The 20,011-nt window shown below is 31.1% G+C and overlaps 1 protein-coding gene across 3 annotated transcripts in view; it reads right to left on the bottom strand.

Moving 5' to 3' along the window:
- Positions 1–20,011, bottom strand: part of LOC135139893 (GTPase-activating protein CdGAPr) — a 78,210-nt gene that overhangs the window by 29,343 nt on the left and 28,856 nt on the right. For all 3 annotated transcript variants that reach the window (XM_064070256.1, XM_064070254.1, XM_064070255.1), the window contains exons 2-6: positions 3,284–3,482; positions 3,032–3,219; positions 2,783–2,971; positions 2,547–2,731; positions 2,115–2,492 (exon numbers count right to left, since the gene is read on the bottom strand). In XM_064070256.1, coding sequence (XP_063926326.1) covers positions 2,115–2,492; positions 2,547–2,731; positions 2,783–2,971; positions 3,032–3,219; positions 3,284–3,449 — 1,106 coding nt within the window. In that variant the 5' untranslated portion in view covers positions 3,450–3,482. The remainder of the gene's footprint in view (positions 1–2,114; positions 2,493–2,546; positions 2,732–2,782; positions 2,972–3,031; positions 3,220–3,283; positions 3,483–20,011) is intronic.

The raw sequence follows: 20,011 nt of genomic DNA, 5'->3' as shown, positions 1-20,011 counted from the left end.
TCTTAAATTAAATCGAAAAGAAATTCAAGAATTGATAACTGAAAAATCCCTAAACTGAAACATTGAAAAATTAAGAAATTGAAAATGTGAAAAATCGAAGAATTGAAAAACTGAAAAATGGAAAAAACAAGAGGTCGAGAAATCCAATGGAAAGTCGGGAAATCGAGAAATGGGAAAAACGAAAAGTCGAAAAGTCCATTAATCGAGAAATCGGAAAATCGAAAAATTTAAGAATCCAATAATTAAATAATTGAAAAAAAAGTAGAATCAAACAACAAAAATCCTAAAATTTAAATATCGAAAAACTGAAAAATCAAAAAATCGAGGAGCCGAAAAAAGCCGAAAAATCAAAAATATTGAAATATTGAAAAATTTTAAAACCGAAGAGAAATTGAAGAATTGAAAACTGAAAAATCCCTAAACTGAAACATTGAAAAATTAAGAAATTGAAAATTTGAAAAATTCGAAAAGTCGAAAAATCGAAAAACTGAAAAATCAAAAAAATTAAAAATTGAAAAATTGGAGAATTGAAAAAGTGAAAAATCGAAAAAACAAGAAGTCGGGAAATTGAGAAATGGGATAAACGATAAGTCGAAAAACCCATTAATCTAGAAATCGAAAAATCGAAAAATTCAAGAATCCAATAATTAAATAATTGAAAAAAAAACACAAAATCCTAAAATAGAAATATCGAAAAACTGAGAAATCAAAAAATCGAGAAGCCGAAAAAAGCCGAAAAATCAAAAATATTGAAAAATTGAACATTTTAAAACCGAAGAGAAATTGAAGAATTGAAAACTGAAAAATCCCTAAATTGAAACAATGAAAAATTCGAAAAGTCGAAAAATCGAAAAACTGAAAAATCAAAAAAATAAAAAATTGAAAAATTGAAGAATTGAAAAAGTGAAAAATCGAAAAAACAAGAAGTCGGGAAATCGAAACATCGGAAAGTCGGGAAATCGAGAAATGGGAAAAACGATAAGTCGAAAAACCCATTAATCGAGAAATCGAAAACTTCAAGAATCCAATAATTAAATAATTGAAAAAAAAGTAGAATCAAATAACCACAAAATCCTAAAATTGAAATATCGAAAAACTAAGAAATCAAAAAATCAAGGAGCTGAAAAAACAAAAAACCAAAAAATCAAAAACATTGAAAAATTGGAAATTTTAAAATCGAAGAGAAATTGAAGAATTGAAAACTGAGAAATCCCTAAACTGAAACATTGAAAAATTAAGAAATTGAAAATTTGAAAAATTCGAAAAGTCGAAAAATCGAAAAACTGAAAAATTGAAGATTAAAAACCTGAAATATCGAAAAAATTAAAAATTGAAAAAATCGAAGAATTGAAAAACTGAAAAATCAAGAAATGGGTAAAACGATAAGTCGAAAAATTGATTAATCCAGAAATAAAAAAAAAACAAAAATTAAATAACTGAAAAAAAAGTAGAAATCTGTTTAAGCAAATCTAAAAAATATTAATGCAATAATAAATTATCCCCATATTTTGCACATTTTGGGTACAATTTATTTAGCAAAATTTTGAGATGACGTCATCAATTTTTTGGGGGAGTAAACAGATAAATTTTGAATAACAATTTGATTTTACGATTTTCGTTTTGTGATAACCGCTGTAAAGTAAAAACCAGAGGCATAAACAACATCCCCTTGAGCTTCAGCAGTAGGTAATAGCAATCTGAAGCTCAAGTGTTTATTTATGTTTATACATCGAAAGAATGTCACGTAGAAGTTACTTTGATTTGAATGAGTTTGTCTTCTCAAAACAGGACTATAATTATTAATTAAACCACAATCGAACAAAACATTCTGAACACTATAATTCTCATTTTGTCACTATTATATAAAGAAGTGCGTAAAATTTGTGATAATGTCATCTACATGGATATTTCTAGTCACAGCATAAAAGAAGAGTAGTCACAGAGAATGCAAGAAAAAAGAACGCATGATCTGTGGAGAAGTTCAAACCGTGTCGGGAACAAAACGTTATTATACCTTGCAAATGTTTTTTAGAGCCTACTTTTTTCGTACTCTAGACTATTCGCTTACGCTCGGGAAGTAATAGAAAGCTCTATTAATGTAACCAAACCCTTACCTGAAGTACATCTTCAGCAACGACGCCACCGAGTGTATATCCTGGAGGATATCCTCCGTGTACAAATTCGGTATCCTGTCCTCGTCGAACGCGTTCCTCAGCTTCTGGATATTGGACGTGACCCCGCTCAGCCTGTAAATCCCGTCCACGATCCCGTGGCTCTCTATGAACTCCGCGCAGCACTTCAGCACCATCGGGATATCGTGTCCGGAGTTCAACAAATGCTCCCCCAGGTCGCAGCCGAACACCCTCTCCTTCAGAATCCCGGACTGCTTCAGCCGCCTCCTCGACGGCCGGTTCAGAATGAAGCTCCTGAAGAAGGTGATCAGCTTGCCGTGTTTCCTCAGCACGGGCTTGATGGGGGTCAGAGCCAACGATCTGCACAGAACAGACGCTTAATTTCGATAACGTCGCCACCTGGATCACACTAACCCGACAACCGGCGGCGGAAGCGGCATGTTCCTTGGCACCTTGTCGCCGATTATGTGTACGCAGTGCTGGGGGAAGAAGCCGACCTGGAAGCCTCGTTTGCCTCGCCACCACATCGATTCGCCCGGACTTGCCATATCTATTACGGAGATCATGTCGCCGACTTCGAGATTCAGCTCGTCGCGGGCCTGAAATTTCATTCGGGAGTCGATATATCGACTTTTTCGGGGAATAAGTACCTGGGAGACGTATCTTCGGACGCTGTAGGCCGCCGCCACCGCCGGGGTGTTGATGGAGCGGCTTTCTTCGCTCGGGACGAGGAGGCGGTGACCTTTGTTGTCCATCTGCAACCAGTTCAGGACCGGACCGCAGTTCAGGGAGTTGTCGGCGATGTCGCTGAATCTTTCGAGATAAGCTTGCAGTTTCGTCTGCGGAAAGTATACATATTTTTCAACTCAACGGACAATTTTTGACGTCGCCGCCTATACCTCCAACTCCTCGTCCTCCAGCTCCAGCCTGGCCAAGTCCGGCAGCTGAAAAATCTTCCTGTCGTAGATACACTGGTGCAGCTGATCGTCCAGCATTTTGAAGTTCTCCAGATTCCTCTGCAGCAACCAGCACTCATCCCCCGACGTCACCTGCACCATGTACCAGTCCATGTCCTCGTCGTCATTCGCTGGAAATTAAAAAACATATACATAAGGCCATCGTCCGGTTTCGTTGCGTCCAATGTGACTCACTGTGCTGCGAATGCAACGACTGGTCGATGTTCGTCTGCAGCGTGATGGTCAGCTTCGGCAACTGCACCCTCTCGTAGTGGAAATGGGCGCACTCCTCCAGCTTGGGGAACCTGCACGGCTCCGCCCCCGCCGCCGGGGCGCCGCCGGCCGCCTCCGAGATCTGCATGTCAGTGCTGTGGTACGTTTCTGTGCATAGTGCCTGCGGATGGGACCGGATCAGCAGAGTTCGACGGGCGCACAGGGCCGGCTTCGGATCGACGCGACCTACTTAACGCGGGTGTGCGCAAAGATAAGGTGACCAACAGACCCGATTTAAGATTTATTAGAGTTTTTGCGTTTATATGCTACAGATTCGATTTTTGTTCAATCTATTTAAATGGGCAAAAAATATTAGAAAAAAAAATGTTGAAACAGTTTTATTAAAAACTCATACAGAGAATTTTTCGTGGATTACAGACCTTGAATAATTTTGGTTACAAATTTATGAACTTCCGAAAAAGTGAGCATTCATTTTCTAAAAATGTTTTCAAAAAAAAATTCAAAAAACCAAAAAAATGGAAACATTTTTTATAAAAAAAAATCCAAAAAATGAGCGCACGTAGAATCAAAAAATTATTACATTATGAAAAGTCGTTTGTAGATTACAGATTTGAAGTTATTTTTCCTATTGCTATTTAAATAAGAAGAAAAAAAAAACTGGGAAAACGTTTTCCAAAATTTCCCACAAAAAAAAGGAAAAAATCATTCGTAGATTACGAATCTGACGTGCTTTCGGGCCATAGCTGTGTTCACATAAGTAAACGAAAAAAAAAAGTTTTTTTTAATTTTCTAAAATAATCCAAAAAAAAATGTCAAGCAAAGTTCTATTTGAAACAAAAAATTAGTACCTTGCAGAAAATTTTTTGTGTATTGTGAATCTGGAGTAATTAACCAAAAAAATGGGAAGATGCTTTCAAAAATTACAAAAAAATCCAAACAAATGTTAAACTAGACTCTTCTAGACTCTAGATAAAAATTTTAAAATGAATTCGAATAGAGGGATAAGATGATTGTCTTGGAAAAATCTCTTGACGATTACGAATTAGAACTCTTTTTCCCTATTGCGCGTCAAATAAGAGAAAAACTTGGAAAATATTTTCTGAAAATTTTCCAAAAAAAAGTCAAAAAGGGATTATGGAATGAAAAACATTACTATCTTGGAAAGAATCGTTCGTAGATCAAGGCTTCTCTAACCATAGTTGTTCACATAACCGAAAAAAATGTTAAGATGCTTTTTAAGTTTTCAAAAAAAAAAATCAAAAAATGTTACGACAGGCCTTATTTGAGAAAAATGTTAAAACGAACTTAATGAAATCATGATTATCTTAGAAAAAATCGCTTATATAATACGAATTTGAAGTCAATTCTGCCACAACTGTTCAAATAATCGAAAAAATTAATGTTTTTTATTTTCTAAAAAAACAATAAAAAGAAGTTAAACAGAGTTTTATTTGAAACACAAAAAGGACAATCTTGCAGAGAATTTTTCGTCTATTAGGAATCAGAAGTAATTTTCATAATAGCTTTTTGTATTTCCGGAAAAAGTAAGAAAATATTTTCCAAAAATTTTTCAAAAAAATCTCAAAATGTACTAAATTGAACAGAAAAAAATGTCAACTTAGTCTACAAAATCTATAGTAAATTATAAATCTGAAGTAACTTCTGGCACAGTTGTTCAGAAAACCGAAAAAATGGGAAGATGCTTTTAAAAATAACGAAAAAATCCAAACAAATGTTAAACTAGACTCTTCCAGACTCCTTTTGATAAAATTTTTAAAACGAATTCGGACAGAGGGGAAAAAGTGATTGTCTTGGAAAAATCTCTTGAGGATTACGAATTTGAAGTCTTTTTTCCTAATGCTCACCAAATTAGACAAAAACTGGGAAAATATTTTCTGAAAATTTTCCAAAAAAAAAAGTCGAAATTGGATTATATGGAATGAAAAACATGACTATCTTGGAAGGAATCGTTCGTAGATTATGAGTCTGAAACCCTCTTTGGCCATAGTTGTTCACATAACCGAAAAAAATGTTAAGATGTTTTTTAAAAATTTTGAAAAAAAATAAATCAAAAAATGTTAAAACGAACTCAATGAAATAATGATTATCTTAGAAAAAATCGCTTCTAGAATACGAATTTGAAGTTAATTCTGCCACAACTGTTCAAATAATCGAAAAAATTAATGTTTTTAATTTTCTAAAAAAAAAAAATTAAAAGAAGTTAAACAGAGTTCTATTTGAAACACAAAAAGGACTGTCTTGCAGAGAATTTTTCGTCCATTAGGAATCAGAAGTAATTTTCATGATAGCTTTTTGTATTTCCGGAAAAAGGAAGAACATATTTTCCAAAATTTTTCAAAAAAAATCTCAAAATGTACTAAATTGAACAGAAAAAAATGTTAACTTAGTCCACAGAATCTACAGTAGATTATAAATCTGAAGTAGCTTCTAGCACAGTTGTTCAGAAAACCGAAAAAATGGGAAGATGCTTTTAAAAATAACGAAAAAATCCAAACAAATGTTAAACTATACTCTTCTAGACTCCTTTTGAAAAAATTTTTAAAACGAATTCGGATAGAGGGGAAAAATTGATTGTCTTGGAAAAATCTCTTGAGGATTACGAATTAGGACTCTTTTTTCCTATTGCGCGTCAAATAAGACAAAAACTTGGAAAATATTTTCTGAAAATTTTCCAAAAAAAAGTCAAAAAGGGATTATGGAATGAAAAACTTTACTATCTTGGAAAGAATCGTTCGTAGATTACGAATCTCAAGGCTTCTCTAACCATAGTTGTTCACATAACCGAAAAAAAATGTTAAAATGATTTTTAAGTTTTCAAAAAAAAAAAAAAAACAAAAAATGTTAAGACGCCTTATTTGAGAAAAATGTTAAAACGAACTTAATGAAATCATGATTATCTTACAAAAAATCGCTTATAGAATACGAATTTGAAGTCAATTCTGCCACAACTGTTCAAATAATCGAAAAAATTAATGTTTATATTCTAAAAAAACAATAAAAAGAAGTTAAACAGAGTTTTATTTGAAACACAAAAAGGACAATCTTGCAGAGAATTTTTCGTCTATTAGGAATCAGAAGTATTTTCATGATAGCCTTTTGTATTTCCGGAAAAAGTAAGAAAATATTTTCCAAAAATTTTTGAAAGAAATCTCAAAATGTACGAAATTGAATAGAAAAAAACGTTAACCTAGTCTACAGAATCTACAGTAGATTATAAATCTGAAGTAACTTTTGACACAGTTGTTCAGAAAACCGAAAAAATGGCAAGATGCTTTTAAAAATAACGAAAAAATCCAAACAAATGTTAAACTAGACTCTTCTAGACTCCTTTTGATAAAATTTTCAAAAGGCATGCGGATAGAGGGGAAAAAGTGATTGTCTTGGAAAAATCTCTTGAGGATTACGAATTTGAAGTCTTTTTTCCTACTGCTCGTCAAATAAGACAAAAATTGGGAAAACATTTTCTGAAAAGTTTCCAAAAAAAAAGGCAAAATGAGATTATATGGAGTGAAAAACAACACTATCTTGAAAGGAATCGTTCGTAGATTACGAGTCTGAAACCTTCTTTAGCCATAGTTATTCACATAACCGAAAAAAATGTTAAGATGTTTTTTAAAAGTTTTCAGAAAAAAAATCAAAGAATGTTAAGACAGGCCTTATTTGAGAACAATGTTAAAACGAACTCAATGAAATCATGATTATCTTAGAAAAAATCGCTTATAGAATACGAATTTGAAGTCAATTCTGCCACAACTGTTCAAATAATCGAAAACATTAATGTTTTTTAATTTTCAAAAAAATAAAAATAAAAAGAAGTTAAAAAGAGTTCTATTTGAAACACAAAAAGGACAATCTTGCAGAGAATTTTTCGTCTATTAGGAATCAGAAGTAATTTTCATGATAGCTTTTTGTATTTCCGGAAAAAGTAAGAAAATATTTTTCAAAAATTTTTCAAAAAAATCTCAAAATGTACTAAATTGAACAGAAAAAAATGTTAACTTAGTCTACAGAATCTATAGTAGATTATAAATTTGAAGTAACTTCTGGCACAATTGTTCAGAAAACCGAAAAATGGGAAGATGCTTTTAAAAATAACGAAAACATCCAAACAAATGTTAAACTAGACTCTTCTAAACTCCTTTTGATAAAATTTTTAAAACGAATTCGGATAGAGGGGAAAAAGTGATTGTCTTGGAAAAATCTCTTGAGGATTACGAATTTGAAGTCTTTTTCCTACTGCTCGGCAAATAAGACAAAAACTGGGAAAACATTTTCTGAAAATTTTCCAAAAAAAAAGTCAAAATGAGATTATATGGAATGAAAAATATTACTATCTTGAAAGGAATCGTTCGTAGATTACGAGTCTGAAACCCTCTTTGGCCATAGTTATTCACATAACCGAAAAAAATGTTAAGATGTTTTTTAAAAGTTTTCAGAAAAAAAAATCAAAAAATGTTAAGACAGGCCTTATTTGAGAAAAATGTTAAAACTAACTCAATGAAATCATGATTATCTTAGAAAAAGTCGCTTATAGAATACGAATTTGAAGTCAATTCTGCCACAACTGTTCAAATAATCGAAAAAATTAATGTTTTTTAATTTTCAAAAAAAATAAAAACAAAAAGAAGTTAAACAGATTTCTATTTGAAACACAAAAAGGACAATCTTGCAGAGAATTTTTCTTCTATTAGGAATCAGAAGTAATTTTCATGATAGCTTTTGGTATTTCCGGAAAAAGTAAGAAAATATTTTCCAAAAATTTTTCAAAAAAATCTCAAAATGTACTAAATTGAACAGAAAAAAATGTTAACTTAATCTACAAAATCTGCAGTAGATTATAAATCTGAAGTAACTTCTGACACAGTTGTTCAAAAAACGGAAAAAATGGGAAGATGCTTTTAAAAATAACGAAAAAATCCAAACAAATGTTAAACTAGACTGTTCTAGACTCCTTTTGATAAAATTTTTCAAACGAATTCGGATAGAGGGGAAAAAGTGATTGTCTTCTGAAAATCTCTTGAGGATTACGAATTAGAAGTCTTTTTTCCTATTGCTCGTCAAATAAGACAAGAACCGGGAAAACATTTTCTGAAAATTTTTCAAAAAAAAAGTCAAAATCGGATTATATGGAATGAAAAACATGACTATCTTGGAAGGCATCGTTCGTAGATTACGAATCTCAAGGTCTCTCTAACCATAGTTGTTCACATAACCAAAAAAAATGTTAAGATGTTTTTTAAAAATTTTCAAGAAAAAAATCAAAAAATGTTAAGACAGGCCTTATTTGAGAAAAATGTTAAAACTAACTCAATAAAATCATGATTATCTTAGAAAAAGTCGCTTATAGAATACGAATTTGAAGTCAATTCTGCCACATCTGTTCAAATAATCGAAAAAATTAATGTTTTTTATTTTCTAAAAAAAAATAAAATAAAAAGAAGTTAAACAGAGTTCTATTTGAAACACAAAAAGGATTATCTTGCAGAGAATTATTTGTCTATTTGGAATCAGAAGTAATTTTCATGATAGCTTTTTGTATTTCCGGAAAAAGTAAGAAAATATTTTCCAAAAATTTTTCAAAAAAATCTCAAAATGTACAAAATTGAACAGAAAAAAATGTTAACGTAGTCTACAGAATCTACAGTAGATTATAAATCTGAAGTAACTTCTGGCACAGTTGTTCAGAAAACCGAAAAATGGAAAGACGCTTTTAAAAATAATGAAAAAATCCAAACAAATGTTAAACTAGACTCTTCTAGACTCCTTTTGATAAAATTTTCAAAAGGCATGCGGATAGAGGGGAAAAAGTGATTGTCTTGGAAAAATCTCTTGAGGATTACGAATTTGAAGTCTTTTTTCCTACTGCTCGTCAAATAAGACAAAAACTGGGAAAATATTTTCTGAAAAGTTTCCAAAAAAAAAAAGGAAAATGAGATTATACGGAATGAAAAACATTACTATCTTGAAAGGAATCGTTCGTAGATTACGAGTCTGAAACCTTCTTTAGCCATAGTTATTCACATAACCGAAAAAAATGTTAAGATGTTTTTTAAGTTTTCAGAAAAAAAATCAAAAAATGTTAAGACAGGCCTTATTTGAGAAAAATATTAAAACGAACTCAATGAAATCATGATTATCTTAGAAAAAATCGCTTATAGAATAGGAATTTGAAGTCAATTCTGCCACAACTGTTCAAATAATCGAAAAAATTAATGTTTTTTAATTTTCAAAAAAATTAAAATAAAAAGAAGTTAAACAGAGTTCTATTTGAAACACAAAAAGGACAATCTTGCAGAGAATTTTTCTTCTATTAGGAATCAGAAGTAATTTTCATGATAGCTTTTTGTATTTCCAGAAAAAGTAAGAAAATGTTTTCCAAAAATTTTTCAAAAAAATCTCGAAATGTACTAAATTGAACAGAAAAAAATGTTAACTTAGTCTACAGAATCTACAGTAGATTATAAATCTGAAGTAACTTCTGGCACAGTTGTTCAGAAAACCGAAAAAATGGGAAGATGCTTTTAAAAATAACGAAAAAATCCAAACAAATGTTAAACTAGACTCTTCTAGACTCCTTTTGATAAAATTTTTAAAACGAATTCGGATAGAGGGGAAAAAGTGATTGTCTTGGAAAAATCTTTTGAGGATTACGAATTCGACGCCTTTTTTCATACTGCTCGTCAAATAAGAAAAAAAAGTCAAAATGGGATTATCTGGAATGAAGAAAATGATTCTTTCTGCCAAAGCTGTCCAAATAAGAAATGGGAAGACGTTTTTTAACAACTTGCTATGTAACAAAAAAATCAAAAAAATGTTAAAATAGGCCCTATTTGATAAAATTTTAAAACTAGGTAAGGTAGATTAAAAAAAATGTTACAAAAACATGTGTTTACATTTAGAATTTTTTTTAAATAGTTCCATTTCTTGACTGACGCGCTTTTTCCCTTCGGAACCTTGGTCACCTTACCAAAACGCTCCACTCGCGCCGCCTGAAGCCGGCCCTGGCCGCGTATTAAAATTGATAAGTAGTGGGATGCGACAAGCAGCATCTGAGACGGAATTACGCAACAAAATAAAAACAATATTTACGCCGTGCATCCTCGAGACCATGTGCTTAGCATACATGCACGCAACTGTGGCGATTGGTAAACACGGAGTGCAGACACGACAGAGGTGAAAAAAATTTTAGAGACGTCTTTGGGGTCGAGTGGGATTTCTCCGAGTGGAAGAGCGATGGGAAAATGATGGAATTTCGAGCGGCGCGGAAAGCCCGGCCGTGTCAAGTGGTTGTGCGATTTTTATTTCGCGGCGAACGGCTTTCCTCGGTTTCTTTGACGGATGCGAGAATAGACGGCGAAAACGGGGCAAGGTTCTATATTTGGGGCGGCGGCGAGGTGACTGCCAACGAAGATTAATTCGGGAAAGTAGTGAAAAAGTCGGGGACTGGAACCGACTTCGATCGGCTGTTTCGTCGGCGGTGTTTTATTGTGACTCCTACTTACTGTAATTATTACTGTTGTTACTACTGTCACCGCACGTGCGCGTAATGCTAATAATACGATAAATAAACAATAGTACTATTTGTTGTTTTTTTCTAATGCTCTTTTTTGTACGAAATATAGAGTAAATGTTAACCACTTAAAAGCGTCATTTGTTTCATTAAATACATATTAGATTAATACACACACTTTATTACGCACTGTGTACACAGCGCAGATAAAAAGTAGTTCATTAATTCCCTGGTTTATTAAATTTGCGCTTTTAATTATTGTCAGTTGGAAAATTTTCTCATGCAAAGCATAAATTTCTCAAACTTTTCAAAAAGTCTTTGATTCTTAAGTAAATAATAATCGAAATGGGGATACTGTATTTAACCTAAACAAAAATTTTGTCGACGATTATTTAAATAGAACTTGCCTCGCCTCTGAAGTATAACACAACATATCCAACTTTTTCGAAAAATTATGAAATTTTTGAAAAACTGTTCACATTTTGAACTTACTACTGCAAGTTTCTTATTCAAAAGTTCAAAAAAGAAATTTAAAAGTATTCGGTTCTTGAGTTTCTGATAATAGAAATGTAAATCCAACGTATTCTGCACCTTTATTTTGACATAGACGAGGTAGAGTAGAAATATTTTGAGAAGAACACACTAATAAAACGTCGCAGTGGACGTAAAACCGTCCGAACGAGTCCATTTAACCGATTAATTCGCGGTTTAACTCAACAGTGTTTGGTTTCATTTTTTCATGGTTTCTTGCGTTTTTTTGTATTTTATTTCAACAATATTTCATTCGTTATGTTTTCAAGGAAGAATAACTGCATTTAACCTAAACAAAAATTTGGTCTAAGATTATTTAAATAGAACTTGCCTCGCCCCTGAAGTATAGCACAGCATATCCAACTTTTTCGAAAAATTATGAAATTTTTGAAACACTGATTCACATTTTGAACTTACTACTGCTAGTTTCTTATACAAAACAGACTCAAAGTAAAGGCACATCTGAAATTTCTGTTTACATAATTGAATTATTCCTGGATATTTAAAATTTAAATTTTCCATAACCTAAATTTACAAAATTATAATTTTGAAACTATACCATAAATTTGTAAATTTTGTCAAAAGTTCAAAAAAGAAATTTAAAAGTATTCGGTTCTTGAGTTTCTGATAATAGAAATGTAAATCCAACGTATTCTGCACCTTTATTGTGACATAGACGAGGTAGAGTAGAAATATTTCGAGAAGAACACACTAATAAAACGTCGCAGTGGACGTAAAATCGTCGAACGAATTCATTTATCCTATTAATTCGCGGTTTAACCCAAAGGTGTTTCGTTTCATTTGTTCATGGTTTATGGGCGTTTTTTATATTTTGTTTCAACAATATTTCATTGTTTGTGTTTTGAAGGAAAAATAACTGCATTTAACCCAAACAAAAATTTGGTCTAAGATTATATAATAGCACTTGCCTCGCCCCTGAAGTATAACACAACATATCCAACTTTTTCTAAAAATTATGAAATTTTTGAAACACTGATTCACATTTTGAACTTACTACTGTTAGTTTCTTATACAAAACAGACTCAAAGTAAAGGCACATCTGAAATTTCTGTTTACATAATTGAATTATTCCTGGATATTTAAAATATAAATTTTCCATAATCTAAATTTACAAAATTATAATTTTGAAACTACATCATAAATTTGTAAATTTTGTCAAAAGTTCAAAAAAGAAATTTAAAAGTATTCGGTTCTTGAGCTTCTGATAATAGAAATGTAAATCCAACGTATTCTGCACCTTTATTGTGACATAGACGAGGTAGAGTAGAAATATTTCGAGAAGAACACACTAATAAAACGTCGCAGTGGACGTAAAATCGTCCGAACGAGTTCATTTAACCTATTAATTCGCGGTTTACCCCAACGGTGTTTCGTTTCATTTTTTTCATGGTTTATAGGCGTTTTTTGTATTTTATTTCAACAATATTTCATTGTTTATGTTTTCAATCAAGAAAAACTGCATTTAAGCTAAACAGAAATTTGATATAAGGTTATTTAAATAGAACTTGCCTCGCCCCTGAAGTACAGTACAACATATCAAACATTTCCGAAAAACTTACGTAAATTTGTAAAATTTGTCAAAATTTCAAAAAAGTGATTCGAAAGTACAAATTTGGTTCTTCAATTAATAATAATAGAAATCCGAATCCCACATATTCCGCACCTTAAACGTGACGTGGAAGAGGTAGAATCGAAATATTTTGAGAAGAACGCACTAATAAAACGTCGCAGTGGACGTAAAAGCGTCCGAACGAGTCCATTTAACTATTAATTCGTGGTTTAACTCAACGATGTTTTGTTTCTTTTTTTCACAGTTGATCGGCGTTTTTTGTATTTTATTTCAACAATCGTTCATTGTTTATGTTTTCAACCAAGAATAACTGCATTTAAGCTAAACAGAAATTTGATATAAGGTTATTTAAATAGAACCTGCCTCGCCCCTGAATTACAGTACAACATATCAAACATTTTCGAAAAACTATTAAATTTTTGAAAAATTGATTCACATTTTGAGCTCATTGCTAGTTTCTTATACAAAATAGACTCAAAGTAAAGGCACATCTGAAATTTCTGTTTTCATTATTGAATTATTCACGGATATTTTAAAAATAAATTCACCATAATATAAATTTACAAAAGTATAATTTTGAAAACATTACGTAAATTTGTAAAATTTGTCAAAATTTCAAAAAAGTGATTCGAAAGTACATATTTGCTTCTTCAGTTAATAATAATAGAAATCCGATTTCCACATATTCCATACCTTAATCATGACGTAGAAGAGGCAGAGTAGAAATATTTTGAGAAGAATGCACTAATAAATCGTCGCAGTGGACGTAAAAGCGTCCGAAGGAGTCCACTTAACTATTAATTCGTGGTTTAACTCAACGATGTTTTGTTTCCTTTTTTCATAGTTGATCGGCATTTTTTGTATTTTATTTCAACAATCGTTTATTGTTTATGTTTTCAACCAAAAATAACTGCATTTAAGCTAAACAAAAATTTGATATAAGGTTATTTAAATAGAACTTGCCTCCCCCTTAAAGTACAGTACAACATATCAAACATTTTCGAAAATCTATTAAATTTTTGAAAAACTGATTCACATTTTGAACTCACTGCTAGTTTCTTACACAAAATAGACTCAAAGTAAAGGCACATTTGAAATTTCTGTTTCCATTATTGAATTATTCCCGGATATTTTAAAAATAAATTCACCATAATATAAATTTACAAAAGTATAATTTTGACAACATTACGTAAATTTGTAAAATTTGTCAAAATTTCAAAAAAGTGATTCGAAAGTACATATTTGCTTCTTCAGTTAATAATAATAGAAATCCGATTTCCACATATTCCACACCTTAATCATGACATAGAAGAGGTAGAGTAGAAATATTTTGAGAAGAATGCATTAATAAAAAGTCGCAGTGGACGTAAAAGCGTCCGAACGAGTCCATTTAACTATTAATTCGTGGTTTAATTCAACGATGTTTTGTTTCCTTTTTTCACAGTTGATCGGCGTTTTTTGTATTTTATTTCAACAATCGTTCATTGTTTATGTTTTCAACCAAGAATAACTGAATTTAAGCTAAACAGTAATTTGATATAAGGTTATTTAAATAGAACTTGCCTCGCCCCTGAAGTACAGTACAACATATCAAACATTTTCGAAAAACTATTAAATTTTTGAAAAATTGATTCAAATTTTGAACTCACTGCTAGTTTCTTACACAAAATAGACTCAAAGTAAAGGCACATTTGAAATTTCTGTTTCCATTATTGAATTATTCCCGGATATTTTAAAAATAAATTCACCATAATATAAATTTACAAAAGTATAATTTTGAAAACATTACGTAAATTTGTAAAATTTGTCAAAATTTCAAAAAAGTGATTCGAAAGTACAAATTTGGTTCTTCAGTTAATAATAATAGAAATCCAAATCCCACATATTCCACACCTTAATCATGACGTAGAAGAGGCAGAGTAGAAATATTTTGAGAAGAATGCACTAATAAAACGTCGCAGTGGACGTAAAAGCGTCCGAAGGAGTCCATTTAACTATTAATTCGTGGTTTAACTCAACGATGTTTTGTTTCCTTTTTTCACAGTTGATCGGCGTTTTTTGTATTTTATTTCAACAATCGTTCATTGTTTATGTTTTCAACCAAGAATAACTGCATTTAAGCTAAACAGAAATTTGATATAAGGTTATTTAAATAGAACTTGCCTTGCCCCTGAAGTACAGTACAACATATCAAACATTTTCAAAAAACTATTAAATTTTTGAAAAATTGATTCACATTTTGAGCTCATTGCTAGTTTCTTATACAAAATAGACTCAAAGTAAAGGCACATCTGAAATTTCTGTTTACATTATTGAATTATTCCCGGATATTTTAAAAATAAATTCACCATAATATAAATTTACAAAAGTATAATTTTGATAACATTACGTAAATTTGTAAAATTTGTCAAAATTTCAAAAAAGTGATTCGAAAGTACATATTTGCTTTTTCAGTTAATAATAATAGAAATCCGAATCCCACATATTCCACACCTTAATCATGACGTAGAAGAGGCAGAGTAGAAATATTTTGAGAAGAATGCACTAATAAAAAGTCGCAGTGGACGTAAAAGCGTCCGAACGAGTCCATTTAACTATTAATTCGTGGTTTAACTCAACGATGTTTTGTTTCCTTTTTTCATAGTTGATCGGCGTTTTTTGTATTTTATTTCAACAATCGTTCATTGTTTATGTTTTCAACCAAGAAAAACTGCATTTAAGCTAAACAGAAATTTCATATAAGGTTATTTCAATAGAACTTGCCTCGCCCCTGAAGTTACAGTAAAACATATCAAGCATTTTCGAAAAACTATTAAATTTTTGAAAAATTGATTCACATTTCGAACTCACTGCTAATTTCTTATACAAAATAGACTCAAAGTAAAGGCACATCTGAAATTTCTGTTTACATTATTGAATTATTCCCGGATATTTTAAAAATAAATTCACCATAATATAAATTTTCAAAAGTATAATTTTGAAAACATTACGTACATTTGTAAAATTTGTCAAAATTTCAAAAAAGTGATTCGAAAGTACATATTTGCTTCTTCAGTTAATAATAATAGAAATCCGAATCCCACATATTCCGCACCTTAATCATGACGTAGAAGCGGCAGAGTAGAAATATTTTGAGAAGAATGCACTAATAAAAAGTCGCAGTGGACGTAAAAGCGTCCGAACGAGTCCATTTAACTATTAATTCGTGGTTTAACTCAACGATGTTTTGTTTCCTTTTTTCACAGTTGATCGGCGTTTTATGTATTTTATTTCAACAATCGTTCAGTGTTTATGTTTTCAACCAAGAATAACTGCATTTAAGCTAAACAAAAATTTGATATATGCTTATTTAAATAGAACTTGCCTCGCCCTTGAAGTACAGTACAACATATCAAACATTTTCGAAAAACTATTAAATTTTTGAAAAATTGATTCACATTTTGAGCTCATTGCTAGTTTCTTATACAAAATAGACTCAAAGTAAAGGCACATCTGAAATTTCTGTTTTCATTATTGAATTATTCACGGATATTTTAAAAATAAATTCACCATAATATAAATTTACAAAAGTATAATTTTGAAAACATTACGTAAATTTGTAAAATTTGTCAAAATTTCAAAAAAGTGATTCGAAAGTACAAAACTAGTTCTTCAGTTAATAATAATAGAAATCCTAATCCCACATACTCCACACCTTAATCCTGACGTAGAAGAGGCAGAGTAGAAATATTTTGAGAAGAATGCACTAATAAAAAGTCGCAGTGGACGTAAAAGCGTCCGAACGAGTCCATTTAACTATTAATTCGTGGTTTAACTCAACGATGTTTTGTTTCCTTTTTTCATAGTTGATCGGCGTTTTTTGTATTTTATTTCAACGATCGTTCATTGTTTATGTTTTCAACCAAGAAAAACTGCATTTAAGCTAAACAGAAATTTGATATAAGGTTATTTAAATAGAACTTGCCTCGCCCCTGAAGTACAGTACAACATATCAAACATTTTCAAAAAACTATTAAATTTTTGAAAAATTGATTCACATTTTGAGCTCATTGCTAGTTTCTTATACAAAATAGACTCAAAGTAAAGGCACATCTGAAATTTCTGTTTTCATTATTGAATTATTCACGGATATTTTAAAAATAAATTCACCATAATATAAATTTACAAAAGTATAATTTTGAAAACATTACGTAAATTTGTAAAATTTGTCAAAATTTCAAAAAAGTGATTCGAAAGTACAAATCTAGTTCTTCAGTTAATAATAATAGAAATCCGAATCCCACATATTCCACACCTTAATCATGACGTAGAAGAGGCAGAGTAGAAATATTTTGAGAAGAATGCACTAATAAAAAGTCGCAGTGGACGTAAAAGCGTCCGAACGAGTCCATTTAACTATTAATTCGTGGTTTAACTCAACGATGTTTTGTTTCCTTTTTTCATGGTTGATCGGCGTTTTTTGTATTTTATTTCAACAATCGTTTATTGTTTATGTTTTCAACCAAGAATAACTGCATTTAAGCTAAACAAAAATTTGATATAAGGTTATTTAAATAGAACTTGCCTCGCCCTTGAAGTACAGTACAACATATCAAACATTTTCGAAAAACTATTAAATTTTTGAAAAATTGATTCACATTTTGAACTTGCTGCTAGTTTCTTATACAAAATCGACTCAAGGTAAAGGTACATCTGAAATTTCTGTTTACATAATTGAATTATTCCCGGATATTTTAAAAATAAATTCACCATAATATAAATTTACAAAAGTATAATTTTGAAAACATTACGTAGAGTAGAAATCGTCAAATATTTTTTGTTGACGTCACCAATAAACTTATCATATACTCGTTTATTAAAAAATGAGTATTAAAGTGTAGTGTTGGAAATATTCGTACGTAAATATTATTAAAACGATAAAATTTCCTCCATTTACCCCACTCCAAAAAACTGTTGACGTCATCTCAAGAAATTATCATCTTCTAGTTTATAAAAAAATCGTCTTTTGGATCAACTTGTACTTAAACGATGTTAAAACCACCTTGACTTTCAAAATGTTTAAATTCAACGCGGAAGCCCCTACCTACCCACACTTTGTTTTTGTGGCACACTTCGCCCGAATAAATGGAACAAATCACTTAATCACAGACAAATGAACTCCGCTTCTAATTAAAATTTATTCGCTATGACTGTGAGGCCCGGCATAAATATTAATTATTTGAATTAATTATTTGATGATGATTAATACATTTCGAACTCGATTGTGCTCGCCGCTCTTCCCATTGGCCGGATGTTTGGTTTTGAAGCGTTGATTTCGATAGTAAATCCTCATTGTGAATGTCAGGGTTGCAATTTTTTCCAATTAGAAACGAGATGAGAAGTTTTTATTGCGCGATGAGTGGCCGGAATTGGGCAAATTTAATTGAGGCGTTGGCGACGTCCTAGCGTCGGTGTGAGAAGGTAAATAAATATTTGGTGGTAATGGATTAAGTAAATGTGTGTTGGGAAAGGCTTTTAGCACGGATAATTTAAAGTTTCTTATTCGGGTCAAATTACACACTAATGGATCGAAAACGTTTTGATTTTGAGTTGGCTAAAAAAATTTCTTTTCTAGGCCAACTTGAATCGACCTATATTACGAAGTGCAATTTCAGCTTCATTCGAGTAATAAATTTCAATCTCTTCATACTCCACTACATTATCGGAATCAATACTGGTTTCTCGATGCGCCAAAAAAGACGCTAGCCGAGCTGCTGCACTATTTCAAAGCAATTAAAGTGGAAGGAAATCTAGCTCTTAATGCTACATCATAATGGAATATTTGTATACATTGTTGTTTTATTACAAGTATCATAAATTCATTATTGCTTACAACATAGCGGTCTTGTTATGCTACAATAAATCCAGAAATAGTTCTCGTCCATTAAAAACTACAAAAAGGTTGTTTAGAAACACTGCTTGAATACGTAATTTATAAAAAAATTTAAAGTAGAACTAAATAACCAGTGAGTAAATAAACCAAACCAGCGTAAACAGTGTTCCTGTTGTTTGGTTAATTTCTTTGACGTAAATCAGGATTTGGCGCAATTGATGGCGTGCGGATTGGATAAACTTGTTTGGTTGTGTACGTGCGATGAAAATGGGGCGTTATTAAATTTTACTTCTCTAGGGCGGTAAAAATCCATTTATATCCTCATGGGATAATGGAATAATAGTTGTTTTTATTATTATTAAAATCTTGATTATAACGAGCAATAAACAATGAAATGATGTTTTAAAGAACAACGCACTGAGAAACATACATATTTTAATACAATTTTTAAATGACTTTTGTGATGACGTCATCAATTTTTTGGAACAGATGAATAACCAAAACTACTGTTTTGACATAATTTAAAATAGACTGAAATAAAATACGAACAATTTTTTCAAAAGAAAAAAAATGTCGCCGAGGATGGAATTCGAACCCACGTTTCGATTTCAAAGCTTTAATCGCTCAACTACGACCTACTTGTTTCATATATGAGTGAAATATCGATTACGTAAAACAAGTGGCAAATATTGCACAAACATTTCTATAAAGTAGTTGTGACTGAAAATCAAGACGGATTCATCAAACACAGGTACAGAAGTATGGTATTTTATTAAATTTAAACATTATTATTAACTAAGCAAAACACCACGTCATTCCACTGTTGGTGGGTATAATTAAAAAAAAATAGTTAACGTTTCATTATCTGCATAATATTTATACAGGGTGAATCACTAAGAACGTGTTCCTCGATATCTCATTAAATAGAAATAATAAAAAGTCACGGATCAAAGATGTACGGTTATTTGAGGACTATATTCTAAATTATTTTTAACTATACAGAGTGTTCTGTTTTTCTGTTTTTAAGAATTGAAAAATCAGGAAATCGAAAAGGAAACCAATTGAAAATTTGAATTACGAAAATTTGTTGAATCAAATATTCGAAACCGAAAATTCGAAAATCTATAAATCGGAAACCAAAAATTCGAAATCGAGATTTCGAAA

The sequence above is a fragment of the Zophobas morio genome, unplaced genomic scaffold (genome assembly GCF_036711695.1).
Source record: "Zophobas morio isolate AGI-343-1 ecotype UQ-CSIRO unplaced genomic scaffold, CSIRO_AGI_Zmor_V1 ptg000038l, whole genome shotgun sequence".
Taxonomy (NCBI): domain Eukaryota; kingdom Metazoa; phylum Arthropoda; class Insecta; order Coleoptera; family Tenebrionidae; genus Zophobas; species Zophobas morio.
Note: the sequence above shows the minus strand (reverse complement) of the source record. Positions and strands in the feature narration are given on the sequence as shown.